This window comes from Salvelinus namaycush, chromosome 5 (assembly GCF_016432855.1).
Source record: "Salvelinus namaycush isolate Seneca chromosome 5, SaNama_1.0, whole genome shotgun sequence".
Taxonomy (NCBI): domain Eukaryota; kingdom Metazoa; phylum Chordata; class Actinopteri; order Salmoniformes; family Salmonidae; genus Salvelinus; species Salvelinus namaycush.
Genome location: NC_052311.1, coordinates 44,793,715 through 44,819,746, shown reverse-complemented (window position 1 = coordinate 44,819,746; position 26,032 = coordinate 44,793,715). Strand labels below are relative to the sequence as shown.

At 41.8% G+C, this 26,032-nt stretch overlaps 1 protein-coding gene across 2 annotated transcripts in view; it reads left to right on the top strand.

Annotated features, from left to right (window-relative positions):
- Nucleotides 1–24,896, top strand: part of LOC120048328 (mitogen-activated protein kinase kinase kinase 5-like) — a 30,441-nt gene extending 5,545 nt beyond the window's left edge. Inside the window, exons 5-28 of one of the 2 annotated variants that reach the window (XM_038994218.1) lie at nucleotides 495–601; nucleotides 916–1,086; nucleotides 1,466–1,578; nucleotides 2,013–2,172; nucleotides 4,681–4,831; nucleotides 5,226–5,330; nucleotides 5,704–5,756; nucleotides 6,513–6,608; nucleotides 7,250–7,334; nucleotides 10,395–10,528; nucleotides 11,353–11,480; nucleotides 16,743–16,879; nucleotides 18,471–18,576; nucleotides 18,738–18,895; nucleotides 19,210–19,402; nucleotides 19,783–19,954; nucleotides 20,309–20,480; nucleotides 20,989–21,174; nucleotides 21,598–21,703; nucleotides 21,981–22,224; nucleotides 22,534–22,646; nucleotides 23,367–23,464; nucleotides 23,780–23,856; nucleotides 24,147–24,896. In XM_038994218.1, coding sequence (XP_038850146.1) covers nucleotides 495–601; nucleotides 916–1,086; nucleotides 1,466–1,578; nucleotides 2,013–2,172; nucleotides 4,681–4,831; nucleotides 5,226–5,330; nucleotides 5,704–5,756; nucleotides 6,513–6,608; nucleotides 7,250–7,334; nucleotides 10,395–10,528; nucleotides 11,353–11,480; nucleotides 16,743–16,879; nucleotides 18,471–18,576; nucleotides 18,738–18,895; nucleotides 19,210–19,402; nucleotides 19,783–19,954; nucleotides 20,309–20,480; nucleotides 20,989–21,174; nucleotides 21,598–21,703; nucleotides 21,981–22,224; nucleotides 22,534–22,646; nucleotides 23,367–23,464; nucleotides 23,780–23,856; nucleotides 24,147–24,261 — 3,180 coding nt within the window. In that variant the 3' untranslated portion in view covers nucleotides 24,262–24,896. Of the gene's footprint in view, nucleotides 1–494; nucleotides 602–915; nucleotides 1,087–1,465; nucleotides 1,579–2,012; nucleotides 2,173–4,680; nucleotides 4,832–5,225; nucleotides 5,331–5,703; nucleotides 5,757–6,512; nucleotides 6,609–7,249; nucleotides 7,335–10,394; nucleotides 10,529–11,352; nucleotides 11,481–16,742; nucleotides 16,880–18,470; nucleotides 18,577–18,737; nucleotides 18,896–19,209; nucleotides 19,403–19,782; nucleotides 19,955–20,308; nucleotides 20,481–20,988; nucleotides 21,175–21,597; nucleotides 21,704–21,980; nucleotides 22,225–22,502; nucleotides 22,647–23,366; nucleotides 23,465–23,779; nucleotides 23,857–24,146 lie in introns of those variants that run through there. The other variant, XM_038994219.1, reaches the window with a different exon arrangement.
- Nucleotides 24,897–26,032: the final 1,136 nt, after the last annotated feature.

The window sequence follows — 26,032 nt, the reverse complement described above, 5'->3', positions numbered from 1 at the left end:
GCAAAGCTGTCATCAAGGCAAAGGGTGGGTACTTTGAAGAATCTCAAATATATTTTGATTTGTTGAACACTTATTTTGGTTACTACATGATTCCATATGTGTCATTTAATAGTTTTGATGTCTTCACTATTATTCTACAATGTAGAACAAAGTTATAATAAAGAAAAACTCTTGAATGAGTAGGTGTGTCCAAACTTTTGACTGGCACTGTATATATTTTTGGCTTGGCAAATAGGGGGGATATTCATTTTATGTCACCATTTTGTTTATGGCTACTTAATCAAGATAGAACAAAGGTTGACGTCGCCCAACCCAACAAGTACTGCAGGGGTTAAAGTAAATCAATTTGAATGAGGACCTTCACTCTGTATGTCAATTTAAAGAATATTAAAGGTGTCTGCAGCCATGCCTAATATATAATTCATTGAAATCAGAGATGTTATTTTAATGTTGATAAAGGGTTTGCTGTAATCCAGTCCTCTTTCTGACTTCAGGACTACGATGCCATTATCAAACTGGTAGAGACTCTGAACAACTTGCCCATGTGCTTGGTGGCTGCCCAGCAGAATATCAAATTTCACTACATATTTGCTTTAAACAGGTACCATTGTTCCTCCACTTGTGTATTGCTCACATATTCTGTTTGACTATAGTCTTTCACCTTATATAATAGAAGGAAATAATGTGTATACAACACTAAATGGGTTAAAGCCTTCCCCTGTTTTAACACTTAATTAGTGGGCTTTCTGAAAGCACACTACTGTTTTTTCCCCCATCTTTATTATTTTAGACAGCTTGAAGCAAGCACACAGTTTCATCAAGAAATTTACCCGACACTTTAACTTGCAGCACGACACAGGCTGTTGATTCTGAGGATTCCATCTGTCATAATGTTTCCTAATCTTTGACCTTCAGGAGGAATCGTCCAGGTGACCGTGCCAAGGCCCTGGAGGTGATTCTGCCCATTGTGGAGTCAGGTGGCAGGGTGGCGTCGGACGTGCACTGCCTCTGCGGCCGTATCTACAAAGACATGTTCATGAGCTCTGGCTTTAAAGACCATCGCAGTCGAGACCAGGCCTGCTACTGGTGAGACACACCATTACAGTATCCATATTAGTACAGCAGTTTGGACTTGTAATTCGTCCTAATATGCACACCGTAGACACAGCATCCCTTCACTCACTCCAGTCAAGTCCTCCTTACTAGGGCTATACATCAGTCTGTTATGTTATCCCTTTGAGTTCCCTCCATCCTTTCTGTTACACTTTACTTGAGTCCTCTGTCATAAAGGCTGCATAACACTGTTAGAATGAAGACATAGCAGATGGCATAAACAGTCACGACACACCTGATACTATATGATACGCCCTTATTAAACAAATCATTGCTTAGGTCAGCTCATTGACTGGGCAGCAATATGTATTAATGAATCAGTTTTAATCTCCCTTCGTGGATTCTCCCCCAGGTACGGCAAAGCCTTCAAGACAGAGCCAACCCTTCACTCCGGCATCAACAACGTTGTCCTCTTGATGGCTGCCGGCCACGAATTTGACACCTCCGTCGAGCTGCGGAAAATAGGTACATTATTCACACCGGCACTCCACTGCCCTGGATCAGTAGCCTGTCAAAGGGAACTTGTGTGTTCATGTTTTGTTTTGTTTAATTGCTTAAGTAAACTACAATTGCCTTATTTTATTTATCCATGTCTGTGATCAACCGTGTGTGGGCTAATTGTTGGTGCAGTCTTAAACCCTGCCAATCACTGTCATCATTGCTAACAGCCTGCATAAAGACACTAAATAATTACACCCGTACATTATTTATCAATGCATGTCACTGTTATTCTATTTGGGCTTCTGTGCCATGTCATGTCTCTTTTTCTTTTGTTACATTTCGATGCCATACTGTTAGCCTGAAAAAAAATATACATACAATAATAATATTCTCACTATCTAACATGTGTGTCTGTCTGCGCCCGTCTGTGTTTGTGTTTGTTGTGTGTGTGTATCCAGGCGTGACCCTGAGCAGCCTCCTGGGGAGGAAGGGCAGCTTGGAGAAGATGCAGGACTACTGGGACGTAGGCTTCTACCTGGGAGCCAGCATCCTGGCTAACGAACACAGGAAGGTCATCGAGGCTTCAGAGAAACTCTACCGGCTCAATGCACCCATGTGGTGAGAGGAGTCACAGTTCATGTCAAATCCTATGGTCATTGTCACTGCAAACATTCGAGACAGGACAAACAGATCTGGGACCAGGCAGGCATTCTTGATGTGAAATATATGAGCATATCATTCTAACAGATTGAAATCTAACTTTATTTGTCACATGCGCCGAATACAACAAGTGTAGACTTTACCGTGAAATGCTTACTTACAAGCCCTTAACCAACAGTGCAGTTCAAGAAGAGTTCAAGAAGAAAATATTTCCGAAGTAGACTAAAATAAAAAGTAACACAATAAGAATAACAATAACGGGGCTATATACAGCAGGCACCGGTACCGAGTCAGTGTGTGGGGGTACAGGTTAGTTGAGGTAATTTGTACATGTAGGTGGGGGTGAAGTGACTATGCCTAGATAATTAACAGCCAGTAGCAGCAGTGTACAAAAGGGAGGGGGTGGTGTCAATGTAAATTGCCGGGTGGCGATTAAAAAAAAAAAAAAAAAAATTGTTCAGCAGTCTTATGGCTTGGGGGTAGAAGCTGTTGAGGAGCCTTTTGGTCCTAGACTTGGCACTCCCGTACCGCTTGCCGTACGGTAGCAGAGAAAACAGTCTATAACTTGGGTGACTATAGTCTCTGACAATTTTATGGGCTTTCCTCTGACACCGCCTATTATATAGGTCCTGGATGGCAGGAAGCTTGGCCCCAGTGATGTACTCAATAACACTGATGTTATATGAACCTTGTTTTTGAGATTGAGATGATTAGAAACCAGAATGAGAGGGCACATTTAAAAATATCTTGTTAAAGGGCCCGCACAGTCATTCGGATTACCATGTAAAATAGCCTTCTTTTTTTTCTCTCAATTTAAAAATGCTCAGAATTTGAGAATTCACTTTTTCTCTTATGTCTAACTATCAGTAAGGCTGAAAAGATGGGCTGAGTGGGCAGGGAGCTAATAGGCTGAGTGGAGGAGAGCTCACCTTGACTGACATTTCTTTGAAATACTTATGTAAAGCAACTTGGATGTAATGAGCAGTGTCGTGTCTGGCTATCATTAAAGGTGAAGACTGTTATTTTACCAAATCAATTCTCTAATTATTATTACGTGATTCAGCTAATCATGTACATTTAATTAACTAGGAAGTCGGGGCACCACGGAAAATCTTCAGATTACAAAATTATAATTTGTGTCCGCTGACTAGTGAAACTTTACAGGAAATACATGTCTCTCAAATTAAAGGTTAACATCTCATTTCACAAATAGTTTCATCTTTACTTATTCACTTTATACAAGAATTAGATGCAAACCTCCATAACTGAGGCACTTGTCTTTCATGAGGTCACAAACATGAAACAAAACGGACCGGGTTGTAGCTGGCTTCTCCACCGACCGTCTACACATTCTCCAAAATAGGAATATTGTTCCATTCTCAAATTCTGGGACGTAGTAGAATTGGGCGGGAGAATCCGTTTGTCTTACTGTGAAACTCTCTCAATTGCATGGTCAGGGAGAGTCTCTGTGGTATTTACGACCTGGGGCAATAAAACCTGGGTTTAGGAGAGTGAGAGAAAGAGAGGGGGAAGCCATGATCTACACCCAGAAAGGGCCACGTCATGACAGCAGTGTTGCAGTGAGATCATGAAGATAGCTAGCTTGTTCATCTTGTAGCTAGTTCATCTTGGACAATTTCAGTTGAAACTGGACAGGGTGAGGTCTGGCTATGCCTCATAAAGTATATATATGTTGACTGCCAGACCATGTTCATAAACCATGACTATCAATGATGTCAAAATCTCCCATTTGCCATGTCTCTTCTGTTGCAGTTTGCAGCAGCACTGACAGATATATTACATGACAACTGCGTCTGAATTTTGAATGACACTTCCCCCCTATTTGTTCCATGATGGCTGAAGAACTAGCTAGCCAGTAACTAGCAAACACCAGACACAGATGAAAGGGGAAACTTATAAAAAAATTTGCCCTAGATGAATACGAGAAACCTGTAATCTGATGTCACCCTGCAGTCAAGTTTTGGCACCAGTAGACTAGCTAGCTATGTAAACCACACCCCTCTGCAAACACACTTTCTGTGCTGATGGTTACGAGGCGGTACTTATTTAGATTAGGTAAGAGAATAAGACATTACCATTGGTATATTCAAATTAAGGCTTTATGTGATGTCACACAAATCCCTAAATAATCCCACCATCTGAATTCAAGTTTTTGACCCGGGGAGGGGACCAGTAACTTTATGCTCAGACTTGATCAATGTACCAGCAACAGTAATTTTTCTTACTTTGGTCATCCAACTCTGATCTGGCTTCATCCAAATATCATCCATTTGATGAAAAACATGATTTTATGCGGGACCTTTAATGTTAAAGATACTGTCCATTTAGGGGACCCCTTTCCCCTAAGAAAAATATTGGTATGGCCTCTTTAAGGTCAATGTCAATGTCTCTATAAGGTCAACTTTATTTTGATTTTCAAATACTTATTCGCTTCTTTCTTTTGAGGTATGTGGGCTCGGTCATGGAGACGTTCATCTTGTATCGTCAGTTCACCAAGCCCCCGGAGGTGAAACCGTCTAAACAGGAGACTGTGGACTTCTGGATGGAGCTGATGCTGCAAGCCTGCAAGCCCACTGTTTCCACTGACCGCTGCCCAGTAAGACCTCACCACAGCTCCCAGTACATTCAGCTTTATTTAGTTAGAGTGTCTTGTCCGCTGCCAAGACACTCTGTCAGACTCCAGTACTCCCAGTACTCCCAGTTCCTCAAACCCACATTGCTTTGTGAGATCTCAATAGATTCTCTCTGTCTTGAATGGCCAGAACTGTTATATACAAATGCAGAGCAGTAAAAAATATTTGCTTTAACATGAATTTTAACTGCACCGTCATGGTTAGATAATTGCTAATGAAGTTGGCACTTGGCGTCACCCTGCCGGGATAGTTTGTCACGTTGACAATGTACAGTGCCTTTCTGCAGCGAAAGTATTTAGAAAAGTAACCTTTTAATGCTAAAAACTGTTATCACCATTAACCATTGCCGTTCCTCAGGTTCTGATCCTGGAGCAGACCAAAGTGCTCCAGCCCACCATAGTGTGTGTGAGTGAGGAGGACGACAGCTGCACGGTTCGGCTCAACCACATCACACCCCTGAAGGTACAGACCATGTTTGGCATGACAATGACCATAAGAGTTGGCTAATACAGTACAAGCAGATCTGGGACCAGGTAAACAGACCCCTACTGCCTTGTAGATATTTAACTACTGAGTTATACTGTACAGGTCTACAGTTTTCAACCTGTCAATACATTGAAAATGGTAGTTCAGGAATGGTGTGAGACAGAATGGTGTGTTTAACTAGAATAGGCGTGGAGTGTTTTCTTAACAGCACCACGTCAGCGATGGGAAAGAAGACACGCCTAATGAGGAAGCGTGTGCCCGCGAGTGTGTGCAGGCACGTGCATACTTTGTGTGTGTTTAGACTGTTGAGTGAGCATTCTGACAGTCTGCCATGTCTTCCCTTCCATAGAAAGGCCAGAAAGCCCAGTGGACTTTCCCAGCCTCGCAAATCCGGGGAGTGAGGTATGGTAACTGACAGTACAGAGTGTGCTAACATTTGATGTGTGTGGGTGTGTGGTGTTCAAGCCTGCAGCCCGTACACATCATCAGGGCTAGTCTACCAGACCTAGGTTTAAATACTATTTGAAATATTTCAGCGTTTGCTTTAGCCTGCCTGGAGTTCCAGATGGGTGGAGTTTGCAGGTTTGCGACTACTCTATTGGTTCCATTGTGCTCAGTCAAGCCCGGCTAAAGTATTTGAAAGGATTTCAAATAGTATTTGAACCCAGGTTGCGGTCTACTGAGTCTAAACACTTTAACTGTCTGGCGGATTTGGCCACTGGCCATCAGGGTGTTTTTGTCTGTGCTGTTTTCAAAGACTGGGATTGGATATGTGTGTGTGTGAGTCCGTGTCTATTTGGCTGTGGAGGTCACTGTGTACTTTACCCTTGTTTTGCTTACCGAACTGCCTCCAGGGCAGTAGGTAGATTTATTTTATTTCAGTTTGTATTTGCAACACTATCCCCCGGTGGCTTGAAACCTATCAGTATTTCAATCTACGTATACGAGATACAAAGAAAAAAAAAATCTCTGAATTGCAGAGCCACGTATTGAATGTGTTATTATTGGCTTTTCTTGTCTTGATTCATATTCCTTTAACTTTGTTTGCCTGCATTGCTATTTTGAGAATACTTGTTGTTATTTCGTTGTGATGCCGCTGTTCGCTTTGAAGTGTTGTGTAGCTCCTAATCCCCCTCTTTAACCTTTTGACCTGTTCAGTGTTTCCAAGTTTGACGAGCGTAGCTGCTTCCTGTATGTCCTGGAGAACTCGGATGACTTCCAACTCTGCTTTCCCAGCGAGCTGCACTGTAAAGGGTGAGTCGCACACACATACAAACACACTTGTACACAGACACACGCTCACGCAGATACGCACAAACACACACCAAAAGACAGCCTTTACCCCAGCTGTCTAGCAGGAACTGGTGTAACAACCGACCATATCAACCAATGATTCATTCCCCACATAAAACGTACATACAGATTGGGCCTGTTCATTCAACCATTATCACATTATTTGATTGCGTTGACATGACAACTGTTAATGTTTATTTTACTCTGGCATATGGAAATAGAGCCTGCTTCTCTCTCCCCTTTCTGTGTGGATTGATAGGTGTATGTATTTTACATTGTGTGCTAATACAGTACATTATTATCTAGGTGTTGTGTATTGGGATACAGTAAATACCCAGTGTTATCCAAGACTTTCTGAGAAGGAAGGAAATGGGAAGTGGTTTTCATAGTAGTATTTGCGGAAACAGTGAAAGGCAAATAACTGGCAATCGAAAGGTCCCCTTTAATATGTCATGACATATAAGATTGATAACAGTGCTGTGTACTGAATTTGTTTGTGTGTGTTTCAGCAGGTCTTATCTATGATTTGCCTGTGAGGTCCATGAATATATGACTGTCTTTCCATATGATTTAGTTTCTTGTGTGTGCTGTTTCTCCATCAGGTTCTGTGAGCTGGTCAACTCTCTCCTAAGCCAGGCAGAAGCCCCAGTGGAGTACCCCAGCGAGCTCACTGGAAGATTACTGGAGGTCAGCTAGGCTCTTTCTCAGTTCATCTTTCCTCGATTTCCTCTTTTCTTGCTTCCTTCTGAAAACGCATTGGAAACCAGGGTTCGAGGGAAGAGACATTGGACATTCTCCTCCAATACTGGAATGATCTCTTGTCCTATGCAGACGTGGAAGCTGATAGTCAAGTTTTTCTATCCACAATCCAGACTACATTAAATGGTTTCCTAAAGAAAATCAAATCCAAACCTGGCCAAAAGAGCACTCTTCCTTGGCTAAATGGAGAAATCTGGAAATTGATGAAAGAACGAGATTATTATCTAAAAATAGCCCTAAGATCCAAATTAGAGCATGACAGACGTAGGTTTACCATGTTGAGAAATAAGGTGATGAAAGAAATCAGACAGGCCAAGGCAAACTTTTTTATTAACATAATTGGTGAAGCAAAGGGAAATTCTAAACTGATCTGGGAGAATCTAAAAAAGTTAACAGGGAAAGACCATAGTAACACTGCAAAAAGACTAGAAATCATGGTGAATAACAATCTAACACAGGATGCAGTCGAAATAGCAATAGCCTTCAATTCCTACTTTATTGACTCTGTCAGGGTACGGACACAGAACCCCTCCACTGGTTTATTGGGCTCAGTGCTAGTAAATGATGCTCAACCTGTCTTCATCATAAGGGAGGTTTCTGAGTCAAAGGTGGACAAGGTGATTAGCTCACTAAAGAACTCTAAAGCCAAAGATGTGTTTGGGATGGACTCTACCTTTCTTAAAAACTACAAAGAGTCACTCATTGGCCCCATTACTAAGGTCACCAACACATCTATTGGTCTCGGGGTGTTTCCAAGGGTATGGAAGTCGGCCATAATAACGGCCATCTTTAAATCAGGCGACCCTGCTGACGTGAGTAACTACAGGCCCATTAGTATACTACCTGTGGTGTCAAAGGTTGTTGAAAAGTGTGTAGCAGAACAACTGATTGCCCACCTCAACAACAGCCCCTTCACATTACATTCCATGCAGTTTGGCTTCAGAGCGAAACACTCCACAGAAACGGCCAACTGCTTTCTTCTGGAAAATGTGAAGTCCAAGATGGACAAAGGGGGCGTTGTTGGGGCTGTGTTTCTGGACCTAAGGAAGGCTTTTGATACTGTTAACCATGAGATTCTCATCACAAAATTGTCCAAGTTCAACTTTTCCCCCGATGCCTTGAGATGGATGAAATCATACCTTGAAGGCAGAACTCAGTGTGTCAGAGTGAGCAATGAGCTGTCGCCCACTCTTAGCTATGATGTGGGCGTGCCCCAAGGGTCAATACTGGGGCCCCTCCTGTTCAGCCTGTACATTAATGATCTGCCTTCTGTCTGTACTGGGTCTGAAGTTCAAATGTATGCAGATGATACAGTGATATATGTGCATGCAAAGAGCAAACAACAAGCTGCACAAGAACTCACTACTGTAATGGTCCAGGTTACAAAGTGGCTCAGTGACTCGTGTTTGCATCTCAATGTGAAAAAAACTGTTTGCATGTTCTTCACAAAGAGGGCAACAGATGCTACTGAGCCAGATGTCTATGTGTCAGGGGAGAAGCTCCAGGTGGTATCTGATTTTAAGTACCTTGGCATCATACTTGATTCCAACCTCTCTTTTAAAAAGCATGTGAAAAAGGTAATTCAAATAACCAAATTCAACCTAGCTAATTTTCGATTTATACGAAATTGTTTGACTACAGAGGTAGCAAAACTGTACTTCAAATCTATGATACTCCCCCACTTAACATACTGCTTGACTAGTTGGGCCCAAGCTTGCTGTACAACATTAAAACCCATTCAGTCTGTCTACAAACAGGCTCTCAAAGTGCTTGATAGGAAGCCCAATAGCCATCATCACTGTCACATCCTCAGAAAGCATGAGCTCCTGAGTTGGGAAAATCTTGTGCAATACACCGATGCATGTCTTGTATTCAAGATCCTAAATGGCTTGGCTCCCCCTCCACTCAGTATTTTTGTTAAACAGAAAAACCAAACATATGGCAGCAGATCCACAAGGTCTGCCATGAGAGGTGACTGTATAGTTCCCCTAAGGAAAAGCACCTTTAGTAAATCCGCTTTTTCTGTGAGAGCTTCCCATGTCTGGAATACACTGCCATCAGACACACATAACTGCACCACATATCACACTTTCACAAAATGCTTGAAGACATGGCTAAAGGTCAATCAGATTTGTGAACATGGTCCCTAGCTGTGTGTTGCCGCTTTCCATGTCTGTTGTCTGTAACTTGTGAGTTGTGGAAACACTTTGTTGCTTTTATGAATTTTGTCTTGCTGCTTTTTGTTCTATGTTGCTCTGTCTGTATGCTACGTCTTGCTTGTCCTATGTTGCTATGTCTTGCTTGTTCTATGTTGCTATTGTCTATATTGTAATTGTTTTTAATAACCTGCCCAGGGACTGCGGTTGAAAATTAGCCGGCTGGCTAAAACCGGCACTTTTACTGAAACGTTGATTAATGTGCACTGTCCCTGTAAAAATAAAAAATAAACTCAAACTCAATACGGTTGAAAAGGAGGTGAGGAGAAAGGATTCAAGGACTTGCGGAGAGACAAATTGAGAGAGAGCCATAGAAGCCTAGAATCCTTCCTCTCGAGGCTGCTTTTCTGTTTTTGACCCCCCTTCTACCCTACCAGTACACAAACAAGCCCTGTCATGATGGGGTCAAAAGGTGAAAAGTTTCCCTTAACCGCTCCCCAACGTATTCCCGACCCCTCATTTTTGTGTGTTAAGTTCCTGGTATTCACAGAACATTGGATTCAGTCCAGCATGTCACTCCAGGAAACCTGGGTTCAAATACAATTTGAAATAATTTCAAATAGTATTTCAGTTCACTGCAGTTCAGAGCAGCAAAAGGTTTCTAAATTAGCATATTTTCCCATTGCTTCGCACTCTCACTCAACCTTTTCTGTTTGGTTGCCTGTGAAATTCTTTACAATATTTCTAAAACACTTTTTTTGAATGAACCACAGACATTTAGTTTCACACCCGTCTTCCTGTTGAATTAAACCTTCTCCCTTACCTCCTGCAGTTTATCTATGAGACCAGCGAAAACGGAGACAAGGTGGTTCTGGGTAAAGGAACCTATGGTGTGGTGTATGCTGGGAGGGACCTGAGCAACCAAGTCCGCATCGCCATCAAGGAGATCCCAGAGAAAGACAGAACGTATGGAAAACACATTTCCCCTTTTTTTTTTTTGCATGGTCCCAGATCTGTTTTTGCTGTATTGTCAAACAATGAACATATTTGTTGACACGACAGCACAAACAGAACTGAGACCAGGCTACATTTCCTCCTTTTCCCCCCTTTTTTCCCCCCTGGTCCCAGATCTGTTTTTGCTGTATTGTCAAACAATGACCATACTTGTTGTCACGACGAAACAGATCTGGGACTAGGCTACTTTTCTTTGCACATTATACCATAAATCCCAATTATTATTTGAGCCTAATATGTATAATATATTATATAATTGTGAGCGAAACGATTCACGATTAATGATGAGAATAATGAATGTGCATATGTTTTCCTCAACATTCCAAATGTGTAATGTTTGTCCAGTATCCCCATAGCTACACCGGAATCTACTCCCTGAAGAGATGGATGTCTATTTAGATTTCCCCGTTCCTTGTTTACGAGCCTTCAACCTCGACTAAGAGCTTAGCCCCACAGTTCAAGAAATGTTAATACTTAGTTCCTCTGCAGAACTAATGGCCACATAGGCCAAAGCAGCACATGACGGGTGCTTGTAAAGCTCTCATCATATTCATACAGTATGTATGGGTCACAGCTACACCATGTCAGCACAACTGCAAGATTAGCGTGTGAATTTTGTTGTTTTTCGGTGACAGCACAGCTAGCACTAACATTGTTTATGTTTTGTAGCAATGTTGTTATAACGGCAGATGAACACTGTCCCATTTGCTAATGCTATGCTAATCTAGTGCCAATGCTAACTGTTGGTTCTCTCCCCATCTGTGTGTGAATCTCAGTTACTCCCAGCCTCTGCATGAGGAGATAGCGCTGCACAAGAGGCTGAAGCACAGGAACATCGTTCAGTACCTGGGCTCTATGAGTCAGGATGGCTTCATCAAGATCTTTATGGAGGAGGTTCCTGGAGGTACAGAGCATAGAAATAGAATCTATTTCATTCTATATTAAATCTCATTCTGTTTCTATGGTCCCATAAACCAGGTCACATAGAACCAGTTTATTCAGTGTTCTAATTTCAATTTTTGTGCCTGTCTACTACAAATTAGTAGTCTTTAGATCACTCCTTCACTCAGTATATGCAGTATTCATTCATTCTTTCACTGACGGAAGTTTTGGTAATCGTATACTGTCCTGCTTTAACTTTTAAACTGCCGTACAACTAATTTCAGTCTTCACTTCTCAGTTTTTGTGTGTCTCTACTACTCATTCTCCTTCCTTCAATCTCTGTCTACCACTCACACACTCTGGTACTGTATTCTCTCATCAATACTTTCCCTATTGCTCATCTTTCTCTGCTCCCCTAATTATGAAACTGTCACATGTGCCGAATACAATAGGTGTAGACTTGACTGTGAAATGCTTCATTACAAACCTTTTCCCAGCAATGCAGAGTTAAAAAATAATACAAAAAAAATTACAATTAAATAGCATAAAAGGAAATGTTAACACAATAAAATAACAATAATGAGGCTATATACAGTTGAAGTCAGAAGTTTACATACACCTTAGCCAAATACATTTAAACTCAGTTTTTCACAATTCCTGACATTTAATCCTTGTAAAAATTCCCTGTCTTAGGTCAGTTAGGATCACCACTTTATTTTAAGAATGTGAAATGTCAGAATAATAGTAGAGAATGATTTATTTTAGCTTTTATTTATTTCATCACATTCCCAGTAGGTCAGAAGTTTACATACACTCAATTAGTATTTGGTAGCATTGCCTTTAAATTGTTTAACTTGGGTCAAATGTTTCGGGTAGCCTTCCACAAGCTTCCCACAATAAGTTGGGTGAATTTTGGCCCATTCCTCCTGACAGAGCTGGTGTAACTGAGTCAGGTTTGTAGGCCTCCTTGCTCGCACACGCTTTTTCAGTTCTGCCCACAAATTTTCTATGGGATTGAGGTCAGGGCTTTGTGATGGCCACTCCAATACCTTGACTTTGTTGTCCTTAAGCCTTTTTGCCACAACTTTGGAAGTATGCTTGGGGTCATTGTCCATTTGGAAGACCCATTTGCGACCAAGCTTTAACTTCCTGACTGATGTCTTGAGACGTTGCTTCAATATATCCACATAATTGTCTTGTCTCATGATGCCATCTATTTTGTGAAGTGCAGCAAATGGGTCTTGCAGCAAAGCACCCCCACAACATGATGCTGCCACCCCCGTGCTTCACGGTTGGGATGGTGTTCTTCGGCTTGCAAGCATCGCCCTTTTTTCCTCCAAACATAACGATGGTCATTATGGCCAAACAGTTCTATTTTTGTTTCATCAGACCAGAGAACATTTCTCCAAAAAGTACAATCTTTGTCCCCATGTGCAGTTGCAACCCGTAGTCTGGCTTTTTTTATGGCGGTTTTGGAGCAGTGGCTTCTTCCTTGCTGAGCGGCCTTTCAGGTTATGTCGATATAGGACTCGTTTTACTGTGAATATAGATACTTTTGTACCTGTTTCCTCCAGCATCTTCACAAGGTCCTTTGCTGTTGTTCTGGGACTGATTTGCACTTTTCGCACCAAAGTACGTTCATCTCTAGGAGACAGAACGCGTTTCCTTCCTGAGCGATATGACGGCTGCGTGGTCCCATGGTGTTCATACTTGCGTACTATTGTTTGTACAGATGAACGTGATACCTTCAGGCGTTTGGAAATTGCTCCCAAGGATGAACCAGACTTTTGGAGGTCTACAATTTCTTTCTGAGGTCTTGGCTGATTTCGTTTGATTTTCCCATGATGTCAAGCAAAGAGGCACTGAGTTTGAAGTAGGCCTTGAAATACATCCACAGGTACACCTCCAATTGACTCAAATTATGTCAATTAGCATATCAGAAGCTTCTAAAGCCATGACATAATTTTTCTGGAATCCAAGCTGTTTAAAGGCACAGTCAACTTAGTGTATGTAAACTTCTGACCCACTGGAATTGTGATACAGTGATTATAAGTGAAATAATTTCTGTAAACAATTGTTGGAAAAATTACTTGTCATGCGCAAAGTAGATGTCCTAACCGACTTGCCAAAACGATAGTTTGTTATCAAGACATTTGTGGAGTGGTTGAAAAATTAGTTTTAATGATTCCAACCTAAGTGCATACGCACAAGCCGTTAACATTTAGGCTAGCTCAGCTATCGATAATTGAAATAGCAAACGTTAGTGAGCATGCTAATCATGCATGGCGAACTATTTTCGTTTTCATACTTTTATAAAATGTGATTAACTAGTATCATAATCCATTTTGGTACACTTATGTTTTAGATTACTTTATAATAAATGACGTGTACTTTTCATTTACCCGGGCTAGTTTATTGTTCAGTCCACCTGAGCCTGGTGCTGTAGTTAAAAGTATAAATTATTTTGACAAAGTTTTATTTTCTTAGTCCTGTAAGAGATTAAAGCTAAGCACTATATTAATGGTTATATGTCAGGTTTTATGATTATTGATTCAGTTCCACCAAGGATGGCGAGCCGCCCGAATCCAGGACATAAATAAGAAGATTTGCATGCGAAGATTTCTTTTCCTTGGAGAACACTGAATTTGCACTGCCATACTATGGTGTGGTAGCATTTTTTTTTGCAAGACGTCATTGCATCGTACATTGTAGTGGGATTGTTATAAGCACATGCTACACTTATAAACCTTAGTGTTTATTGATAGGCACAGTTACTCATATTTGACTCCATCTCATATTGGGTTATGTCAGTATTTGTGAATTGGTTTGTGTTTTCTGTGGATTCATGTTTATTGTATTGCTATTGAATTTTGAACATTGAAATCTGAGAGATTCTCAGATAAAGATAGAGTTGGGTGCACCCTAGTAAACTATAGGCCGGATATATGCCCAATATCTAAGTCTGTAGTACCATTGATGTATTTCATTCATATTGAGCTCATTGTACAAATTTCACATATCAATATTTACTCAAGGTGATTCATTTTTTGTAAGTATTTTTATTTACAAAATACAAGCAGGCATTCTTATCCTAAATTATTCAGTTGTGCAGTTTTCATTTCTCCCTACTGCTCCAGTAGCGAACCTAACTGATCCAATAGAGTTTAAGCTTAAACATACAGTAGCCCAGAGTGTTAAGCAATTGTTACAGTAGGGATGGTGGCAGGTTATTTCCAGACGTGACGCTTGGTATTCAGGCCAAAGAGTTCAATCTTGGTTTCATCAGACCAGATAATCTTGTTTCTCATGGTCTGAGAGTGCTTTAGGTGCCTTTTGGCAAACTCCAAGCAGGCTGTCATGTGCCTTTTACTGAGGAGTGGCTTCCGTCTGGCCACTCCACCAATCAGGCCTTTATGGTAGAGTGCTGCAGAGATGGTTGTCCCATCTCCACAGACGAACTCTGGAACTCTGTCAGTGACCATTGGGTTCTTGGTCACCTCCCTGACCAATGCCCTTCTACCCCATTGCTCAGTTTGGTCGGGCGGCCAGCTCTGGGAGGAGTCTTGGTCGTTCCAAACTTCTTCCATTTAAGAATGATGGAGGGCACTGTATTCTTGGACTTTCAATGCTGCAGATATTTTGTTAGTACCTTTTCCCAGATCTGTGCCTCGACACAATCCTGTCTCAGAGCTCTACGGACAATTCCTTTGACCTCATGGCTTGGTTTCCGATGCACTGTCAACTGTGGGACATTATTTAGACAGGTTTGTGCCTTTCCAAATCATGTCCAATCAATTGAATTTACCACAGGTGGACTCCAATCAAGTTGTAGAAACATCTCAAGGATGATTAATGGAAATAAGATGCACCTGAGTTCAACTTCGAGTCTCATAGCAAAGGGTCTGAATACTAATGGCAATAATGTATTTTTTTTAATACATTTGCAAACATGTCTTACCCTGTTTTCGCTTTGTCAATATGGGGTATTGTGTGTAGATTGATGTGGGAGAAAAATGTAATCCATTTTAGAATAAGGCTGTAACTTAACAAAATGTGGAAAAAGTCAAGGGGTCTGAATACTTTCTGAATGCACTGTAAAAAGGACGGTACACATTACTACACTTTCAGCTACATACTGTTGTGAAGGCTTAGTGAAACCCACTGGAATATTACAAAATGATCGTATTTTAGTTTCCAGGAAGTCTGGAGGTCTTTTGTGTGTGTCTAGATGTGTGTGTAACTCTGTGCAATAGCTACAGGCAGGATATCACACAGGATGTGTGGGTGTTTCCAGTATCCCAGTGATGGAGGAAAAATGGATTTCACAATGCAATCAAGTCTCTGATGTACCAGTGTTAAAGAAAGTGAAAATACTTGTTTTATTTCAGCTTCCGACATTTTATCATTGTGAATATTCTGGGCCTTTTTTCCCAGAGCCTTCGTAGCGTTAAGATCATCGTTAGAACCTTCTTACCATGTATCTTTAGTAGCCGAGGTGTTTCCCAGTTCCTTCGTTAGTAACGTGGCACATCTAGTGATCCAGACCACTCGTAGTACAGCCAAAGTGCATCATTAGGTGCTTTTTTCCCCCCCTTTCGCATCACTTTATTCACAGAAGATCTTTGCTAAACACAGCATAAACATCTAGATTTTTTTTCTGTCTGACTGTGACGGCTGTTATCTTCAGAACTAAGTTTACTATAAATACAACAAGTGAAGAATAAAATGATGCATGGAATGAAAACCGAGATGACCGCATTAAAAGATGCATAGCCTACATGGGCTATTTCCATCAATTGAGTTCTATTTTTCGACTAGGCTATTTTCTGTTTTTTTTTGCTTAAAAGTGTTTCATGATGTGTGACAACGTGGTCAATAATGTGCCCAATCTGTGATGTAGTGCATTATTGTTGGGTAAGCATAATTAGCTGTTGCAGCCGTCGGTGGTAATATCTCTAGGCGCTGATCCTTGGTCAGTATTGTGGAATCGTTTTAATGTTAAGATTTGAGTGGAGAAATCTGACCTGAAAGCAGCGCTGCTTTTCTTTTGATCCTATCAGTGTCGACACGTGGTATAACAACGCACTAAGCGAACGTTCTCTTTACGTGGTTGTCTGGGAAACACTTACGAGTTGGCTCGTAAATAACGATGCGTCTGGTACGTCATCGTAACGCTTAAGTTGCATCGCAACTGGGGAACGAGGCCCAGAGGTGTTGCGAATCCTAAATTGAATCCCTTGCGTATCTAACTGTAACCCATTCCAATGTCATCTCTCCCATGTAGGAAGCTTGTCCTCTCTCCTGCGTTCCAAATGGGGACCCCTGAAAGACAACGAGGCCACCGTCATTTTCTACACCAAGCAGATCCTTGAAGGGCTTAAGTATCTCCATGACCACCAGATAGTCCACAGAGACATCAAGGTGAGGTGTCCGCAAGGATACCGTTTGTTGCTGCTAAATAAATGTTCAAAAAAGTACCAATGCCGCAGCAGATTTTAATTCACAGTCAGAGCTGGTTGTGTTGGAGAGAAACAGGAAGGGACTTCCTGGACTTAAGAAACGCTCCTTTTATTATTTCCATTTCAAAACGTTTTGCTACTTTGTGCGCTACTGAGCATGAACCTGGTGTATGTTGCTTACTCAACTACTAATGTGTTACCATGTTTTATGGGGAAAGTGTATCCAGTGGAATAGAGGTATTGATTTTTCAAAGCCGATATCGATTAATCGGACGATTAAACAAAACAAAAAATAATAATAATTTAAAAAAAATATATATATATATATATATTTGTAATAATGACAATTACAACAATACTGAATGAACAATGAACACTTTTATTTTAACTTAATATAATACAAAATCTATTTAGTCTCAAACAAATAATGAAACATGTTCAATTTGGTTTAAATAATGCAAAAACACAGTGTTGGAGAAGAAAAAGTGCAATATGTGCCATGTAAAAAAGCTAACGTTTAAGTTCCTTGCTCAGAACATGAGAACATATGAAAGCTGGTGGTTTTAGGTTGTAGTTATTATAGGAATTATGACGCGCCGACTACTTCTCTCTATACCATTTGTATTTCATATACCTTTGACTATTGGATGTTCTTATAGGCACTTTAGTATTGCCAGCCTAATCTCGGGAGTTGATAGGCATGAAGTCATAAACAGCGCTGTGCTTCAAGCATTGCTAAGAGCTGCTGGCAAACGCAGTAGTGTGCCTTTTGAATGAATGCTTACGAGCCTGCTGCTGCCTACCACGGCTCAGACTGCTATATCAAATCATAGACTTAATTATATTAAACACAGAAATACAAGCCTTTGGTCATTAATATGGTCAAATGTTGAAACTATCATTTCGAAAACAAAACGTTTATTCTTTCAGTGAAATACGGAACCGTTACATATTTTATTGAATGGGTGGCAACCCTAAGTCTAAATATTGCTGTTACATTGCACAACCTTCAATGTTATGTCATAATTATGTACAATTCGGGCAAATTAGTGTACAGTTCGCAATGAGCCAGGCGGCCCAAACTGTTGCATATACCCTGACTCTGCTTGCACTGAACGCAAGAGAAGTGACACAATTTCCTACTTAATATTGCCTGCTAACATGAATTTCTTTTAACTAAATATGCAGGTTTAAAAATATATACTTCTGTGTATTGATTTTAAGAAAGACATTGATGTTTATGGTTATGTACATTTGTGCAAAGATTGTGCTTTTTTTCGGCAATGTGCTTTGGCCCTCTTACTCCAAAAGGGAACCGTCTCTCCCTGGTACGGCATAGAACAGAACCATTAGCTCATGTTCTCTGGAATGCTCTTTAGGTTTTATCACCCAAAGACATCGTAAATCTCCTCTGTCAGTGTTTTCTCATAGAGGCCCTCCTCAGTAGAACACACACACACAATACTCTATTCTGTCGAATAAAACAACCATTATAATGCAATACAAGCATTATAACATAATCTTGCAATTTTCCACGACACATTTCCTCACAGGGTGACAACGTGTTGATTAACACATACAGTGGTGTTCTCAAGATCTCTGACTTTGGCACCTCGAAACGACTGGCGGGAATCAACCCCTGCACAGAGACCTTTACAGGTGTGTGTGTGTATATGTTTGATGCTTTTATGTGATTGGGTATGTGGCCATGCTTTTTGCATATGGACATTATATTTGACTTTGTTGGTATGAATATTATTTACATGTGTTGCCTACATATTTGTGTAGGTAGGTGTCTAAATGTCTCTGTGGTGTTTTAGGGACCCTGCAGTACATGGCTCCAGAGATCATCGACCAGGGCCCGCGGGGTTATGGGAAGCCTGCAGACATCTGGTCCTTGGGCTGTACCATCATAGAGATGGCCACGGGGAAACCACCCTTCCATGAGCTGGGCAGCCCACAGGCAGCCATGTTCAAGGTAATCTTTCTCTTAGAAACCAAAAGGTTTGATAATTAGTATGTTATTACATTGTAGCCTGTTCTTTGTTAGTACTTGTGAATACTAGGTAAATACTGGACTGTAAAGAATTTTACCAGCTGAAACCAGGGTTGTGTTCATAAAGCATCAAACTGAAGATATACTGAAACAGGGAGGGACTACCTGAAACGGGGAGGGACTACCTGAACTTGTCCAATAAGAAACTGTCAGTTTCCATTGCAAAACGTTTTACGTTGCGTGCCCTACTGAACACAACCTTGAAGTGTACGTACTCTGTTTCCGTCTCCCTCTAGGTTGGGATGTTCAAGATCCACCCGGAGGTGCCGGAGTGTATGTCAGCTGGGGCCAAAGGCTGCATCATGAGCTGCTTCACACCGGACCCAGACAACAGGGCCACGGCCTCTGAGCTGCTCAAGGATTCCTTCCTCAAGTCCACCTCTCGGAGGAAGGCCAAGCCAGAGCCTGACACACTGCCTACGGATGCTGGTGAGTCATCTTCATAATCATAGATAGCGTTATTTTAATCATCATATTTATCACCATCATTTTTATTGTCATCATCAGTGCCAGAGTCTGGTCTTGTGGTTGCACTGCCTACTCCGGACCACATACCCCCCGACGATGGGAACGCAATCCCTTTCTTAGCCTGTCTGTCTGTCTGTGTTCTTTTAAAAAATACATATAAAATACAAAAGGGGATCCTAATTTCAATCACCACACTCATTATTTTCATAATTGTCTAAAATATTAATTATTATTGCCCTTGTCTGTCTATAGTCTTCCTAATTCAGAAACGCTATGCTCATCGCCATTCCATCACCATTATTGGGGTAATTAATGACTCTGCCCTGCTTTGTGTCCTGTAGGTGACATCTACCAGCGGAGTATGTCTGTCCCAGTGTCTATACGTGTGACAGATACAGACAGGGACACTGACAGGATGGACCTGTCGTGCTCCTGGGACCTCCGGAGGACCATCTCCCCCCTCAGAGGAAAGGACATTACAAAGAGCCCACCCAGCACCAGAGGCTTCCTGCTGTAGGTCATAACATCCTATACCCTCTGGTTCCCCATTCGAATACATCAGATTTGTGAAGCAACTTCATTGTAGATCATTGCCTTACTGTAAATGCAATGTAATGCAATAGATAACCTCAAGATAGACCATGGCTTTTCCTAAATTGTATGAAAAATCCAGCTGCTCTTCGATGAGCTTCCACCATGTCTTATTTTCCAATCACTGCAGATAGAGGGGGGAGTAGAGGAGAGGTCAGATTTTCAAGCAATTGAGATGGAGCCCATGCTATATATTGCCAAAGACCATATTTGTATGGCAGAATGTTTTATCTATGTGACATTGGTGTATATCTGTCTCCCCCTTGTGGTGGCCAGGGTGTCAGAGGAGCCCTGTACTGTGGACATGATGGCTAGTCCAGCCACGTCAGGGGAGAACCTGGGCCTGTTCCTACTGAGGAAGGACAGCGAGAGGAGGGCCACACTGCACAGGATCCTCACTGAGTACATCACCGACGTGGTGCACAACATCCAGAACACACTACCTCAGGTAGAGAGCGTATCAAGAGTGTCAGAGTAGGAGTGCTGATTTAGGATCTGTTTTTCCTTTTAGATCATAATGAATGAGACAGGATGGACCTGATCTTAGATCAGTACTTCTACTCTTTGACAATTTTTGAATATGGGCCCAATGGCTTAGGATTGTTATGAGGGCATGCACCCAACCGATCGGAGCATGCATATATCCAGAGCAATTAAAGACAATGTATGGTGAAATAATATAATAATATGTCACTTAGCAGACTTAGTCATGCGTGCATACATTTTACGTATGGATGGTCCCAGGAAAGTGAACCCACTACCCTGGCGTTACAAGCGCCATGCTCTACCAACTGAGCTACACAGGACCACAAGGCACTTAAACGGAGTATACCCTTATCAGGAGTCTGCTGTACCTGTTAGGTGTGAAAGAATGAGTGTTTATGTCTACATTTTACATTTGTAGGTTTCTTTGCCTATAATTATTTTATCGCGTTTCCTCTCTCCTTGCCTCTAAGCAAACAGACGTTGGGTCTGTGACCTCAGAGCACATCTCTGAGCTGATTGGCTGCCTGCGGGAGAACATCCGCTCTCCAGACAGAAGGCACCTGACCAACAGCCTGGTGAACTTGCGCTCCACACTGCTTGCTACTGCAGTACCCCTCAAAAACCTGCGAGCTGTGCTCTTCAGCTTCCAGGATGCGGTAGGTCACTGGAGGTCACGGATGTGTTCATTAGGGTATGCAACGGAAAACATTATAAACATCTTGAAACATCTTATTGGACTAGCCCGGGTAGTCCCTCCCTGTTCTTTTTCATTTGGTACATAATGAACATTACCCAGGAGTTGCAAAGCCAGTCCTCGAGGGCAGTAGCCCTGCCGGTTTCCATTTCTCCCTGGCACGTAAAAGATTGCGTACTGTCATTGATTGGCCATATATTTCACACACATGGTTCCTCAAGTATTAGATAGTTAGTAATCACAAGGCAAGGGTGGACATGGGATTAAACAGGGGGAGTCGTATATGTGTCAATAGGCAGGAGTTTTACCACTCGACCACAGGATCTGCGTCACACCCAGTAGGATTGTGTTAACCCATTCTTCTCACTCCCTCGTGTGTGTGCAGGTAAAAAAGGTGTTGAGGCAGCAGCAGGTGAAACCTCACTGGATGTTTGCTCTGGATAACCTGCTGAGGCAGGCCGTACAGGACGCCATCACTGTGCTGTTACCAGGTAAGAACCAGCAGAGTCAGGCATAATTCCATCTCAACTTCTATCAGTTGTATTGGACATGGAAATTCCTCATAGAACTACAGTTCAATTTCATGATATGACTCTGGGATTTGGAATTGAGTCCAACCCCGCCATTCAAAGACCTCACCACCTCCCAACCCCCGCCCCCTCTATACACACACACACACACACACACACACACACACACACACACACACACACACACACACACACACACACACACACTCTTGCTCACACACACCTCGATGACTTTCAGAGCTCAAGCTCCAGCTGCAGTCTTCCTTTGAGACGGAGGAGAGTAGCCCAGATAGAGAGCAGCAGCCCAGTGAGCTAGCAGAGCTTTTGCCTGCAGTCTTCTCAGATGACCAGGTGGTGGCGCCAGCCGACACAAAGACCATAGAGGAGGTTTCAGAAAGCCCCTGCTTACCCAATGGCCACCGGTACAACACTAACTGTCCCCTCAGTCAGGAACTGAGAGATCTACGGCTAGAGACGCGCAGGTTCAGTACCATTTACTTAGCTGTTTATATTACATAGCTTTTTGGCATGACAAAAAATGCATTTGTATTGTCATTTTTATTCTTTAATCCACCTTTTCACGTGGAGTTTCCTTTTTTTTCACCTTTAGTATAATGGCCTTTAAAATGTAAAGAAAATAAGGTCATTCCTACAGATTCAGTGAACAATGCCAGCACACCACCAAGGATTACATTGCAACCAGTTACAAAATGGACAGTGAAGTGATGTGTGTAAATAGTGAAATGTACTGTTTCTTCAGGCCTGGTCCATAATGACTAAGTGTGTTTTAGACTGCTGAGCCAACTGAGTGAGAAAGAGAGGGAATACCAGGAGCTACTGAGGAACTCTGTCCAGAGTAGACAGGATCAGATCAACACTACCAGGAACCCATCAGAACCCACAGGTAATGTTTTCAGCTCCTACTCCGTCCCAAAGCAGTCTGACTATTGCTAATGTGAGCACATTTAAGGCTAGTGTGTAAAGATTGTAGGTTTGGGTGAGGTACCTTACTGAGCCAAATTTTGTGTCACTCTGCCACACCTTAGTATGTAGCAAGGCCAAACACTCCTTGCCCAACAAGTAATGAATATCAGCCGTTACATCCTGTGTTTTTGTATACATGTAGATACTGGAGGTTGAAGCCCCACAAGTTATAGCCTGCCTACTGTAATATTCCTAAAATGGAGAGATGTAATGCCATTGAGACACGTGGTAGGCCTTGTGATTCACACCCTGTGTTTCTAGATCTCTCTCCACACCTCACCCCTAGGCATTGGATTTCTGCTCTACTGGTTTGAGTTTAAGGAGTATAGCTCATTGCTGCTGAGATTCGAGACATCAAACCAGATGTGTCAGTCATAATAATGATTAGAAACTGGCATAGGAAAATGTTGGACTGTTTTTGTTTATTAGACCCTAATTACCTCCTTTCCCCATTTTTAACGTATAATGTCGCGAATAGCCCCTACTGGGACTCAAAACCTCAGTCCCTGTGACTGTCAGTCTAACACCTTAACCATTACTGAAAATCTTCATTTGAAATACTCATAATGTTCAGCCTAGTACCATGAAGGTGCAAACTGGTGACCAGATCATGCCGACTTGTCTTCTCATCCTCCTGTAGATACAGAGTTGTCCCTGCAGATGAGTTCGAACCCAGAAGTCAAGTCTTTGGTTTGCTGGCTGAAGGCTATCCCAGTAGATCAGGACACCATAGGCAAGGTAAGGAACTTCAAAAATACCTTGTGATTTAATGATGTGGGATTGGTTACCATAATATGGTGTGACTATTGATTGATGGGTAACTACATGCATGGAATAAACCATCTAACTGGTGAAAAGAGTGAGCCTTATTCACATTATAATAATATGACAGGTCACAAAAGTCTACCACGAAAAATCTGAAAAAAGAGGAAGTAATCCATTATGACAATTTTCTTTGATGTAGCTCAGTTTCAGTTGGTGTTTGCGTGAGGCTAGAGGCTTGTTCTCACTGATGTTGTGTAAGTGGAATCCATGCTGTGCTTTTGTTTCTAGTTACTCTCTCACGAGTTCACCTTGGACTGTCTCCTCACCATGGCCTGCAGGGATGACTTGATGTACTGTGCCATAAGGTGACCTGCCTCCTCCAATCATGTTCACACATCCTTAAAGCAGAAACAGGAAACAACTGATCTGTGCTAATGAGGAAAACCCCACTGTTTTCTGTTTGGATGGTTGTTATTCAGAGGACTGTGAAAGTACTGTGAATCGCTGAGATGTGTCAATGTGGATGTGACTAGGGATAGGTGCAGTGTGAGGGTGTATGGATGTGACACACACACACACACATGGACACACACACACACACACAAAGGGTCTGTACCGTAATGGTTGTTTGTTTACTGTAACTGTTTCTCCACAGAGGAGGGATGCTGTGTCGTATCTGGGCGGCCATCACGACACGGAGGAAGTCACAGCTCAAATCTCAGCTCAGCACGCACTCTGAAGCGAGCGAGAACACATTCTCGGATGGGTAGTCACATGTTCCATGAATAGGCTGGTCCTATAAGCACAACATGGTACAGATTTACTGAGCCTGTGAATTTATCTCATAGTTAAGATGCAGGAATGAGTGTGTGTGTTAGTGTGTGTGCGCATGTGCGGTTTTCTGAGAACAAGATAATCATGTCATAAGTGGACCTACCTTAGTATTTCCCCAAAGTTGTTATATTGAAACTGAAATGGTTACAGAAAGATGGATGAACAGTAAAGGATATGTTTTTCTGTCATTTCTTATTGTGAATACCGATACTTATAAAAACGGCTTTGAGAAATCTGCAATCTGATTGGCTGAAATGGCGTTCTAAACCATTGACAATTCTCTGATATTTGAAATGCATATGCAGGGGAAAGGGGAATATTTAGGGCCAACAGCTGTCATATTTTTACCTCAACAGACACTCCATGGATACTTTATATTCTTTTGTTAGTTTGGTGTGTAGTATAAAATAAAATAACTACTTTCTATTGTACCTCTTTAATGTACACCATTTCTGAGATCTTAGAAGGGCCTAAAGCTTGAAGAAAAGGTATGTTATTGATGGTAAATATACACTTTTCCGAGAATGTGCACTGGTGACTGATCATTAAAATAAGCGGGAATAGTGGTGTACATACTGGTGGTGTCTGTCAGATGTGTATATGGGTCTTTTGATAAAGAAAGGGGCCAATGTTCATGTTCAAAATGTCATATGTTTAAATATGATTTTCTTTCAGTTTCACATGGGTAGTTACAGGAATAAAAGTCTAGGTAGGCATAATGACACCTAGCAACAACAAAACATCTACATGTCATTCAAAATGTCACATGAAATGTGGACACTGCATGTTTCTTTGTCATGCCTAGTAGCCAGGTCTGTTTGTGCTTGTCAACTTCTCTATAATTTATAGCCATGCTAAACATTTCTGAAGAATGGAAAAGATAAACCGCTTCTATGTTTTTATAGTTTATAAAATACAATGGGTCCTGTCAAGAAACTTGATGATCAATAATTACATCTATATAATCAGTAAACTTATCAAGCATTTTGTGTGGCTGAGTCTGAAAACGAGCCATCAAATGCTTGCTTCCTCTGTCCTTGTTTCCTTCACCCCTTGCCTCTCTTTGAAAGTGCATTGGGGCCCGAGGGGAGGATCCTTCACTCCTCTCCCACAATGTGCTTTGAAAGGGAGGTGAGGAAACAAGGGGAGAATCTCAATTGCATCCTCACGTCCTCTCGCCACCTCCTCAAAATCCATTGGATTAAAGAGGGGAGTGAAGGAGACGAGGACAGAGGATGCGACAAATCAAGGAAATGCAATTGAGATTCTCCCAAGGACAGAGGAAGCAAGTATTTGACAGATTTAGACAGTGACAGAGTGAGTGACTGAGCTACCATAATACCAATGTGTGGTGACATGGTGAGAGCTCCACCTTACTTGGTTGAATTTTTCCCATTGCTTACACCTGTCTAATCCTCTCAGATTTACATTTGTACATTTTTAGTCATAAAGCAGACGCACTTATTCAGAGACAACTTACAGGAGCAATGAGGGTTAAGTGCCTTGCTCAAAGGCACATCAACAGATTTTTCACATAGTCGGCTCAGGGATTCAAACCAGCAACCTTTCGGTTACTGGCCCAAACGTTCTTAACCACTTGACTACCTGTTGCCCAGATCTCCACAAGTGTCTAGGGGAAGGGGTTGTTTCTGGACAGGACCCCCAGAACCCTTCGGATTTGTGGTGGACCTTCGGCACAACACTTGA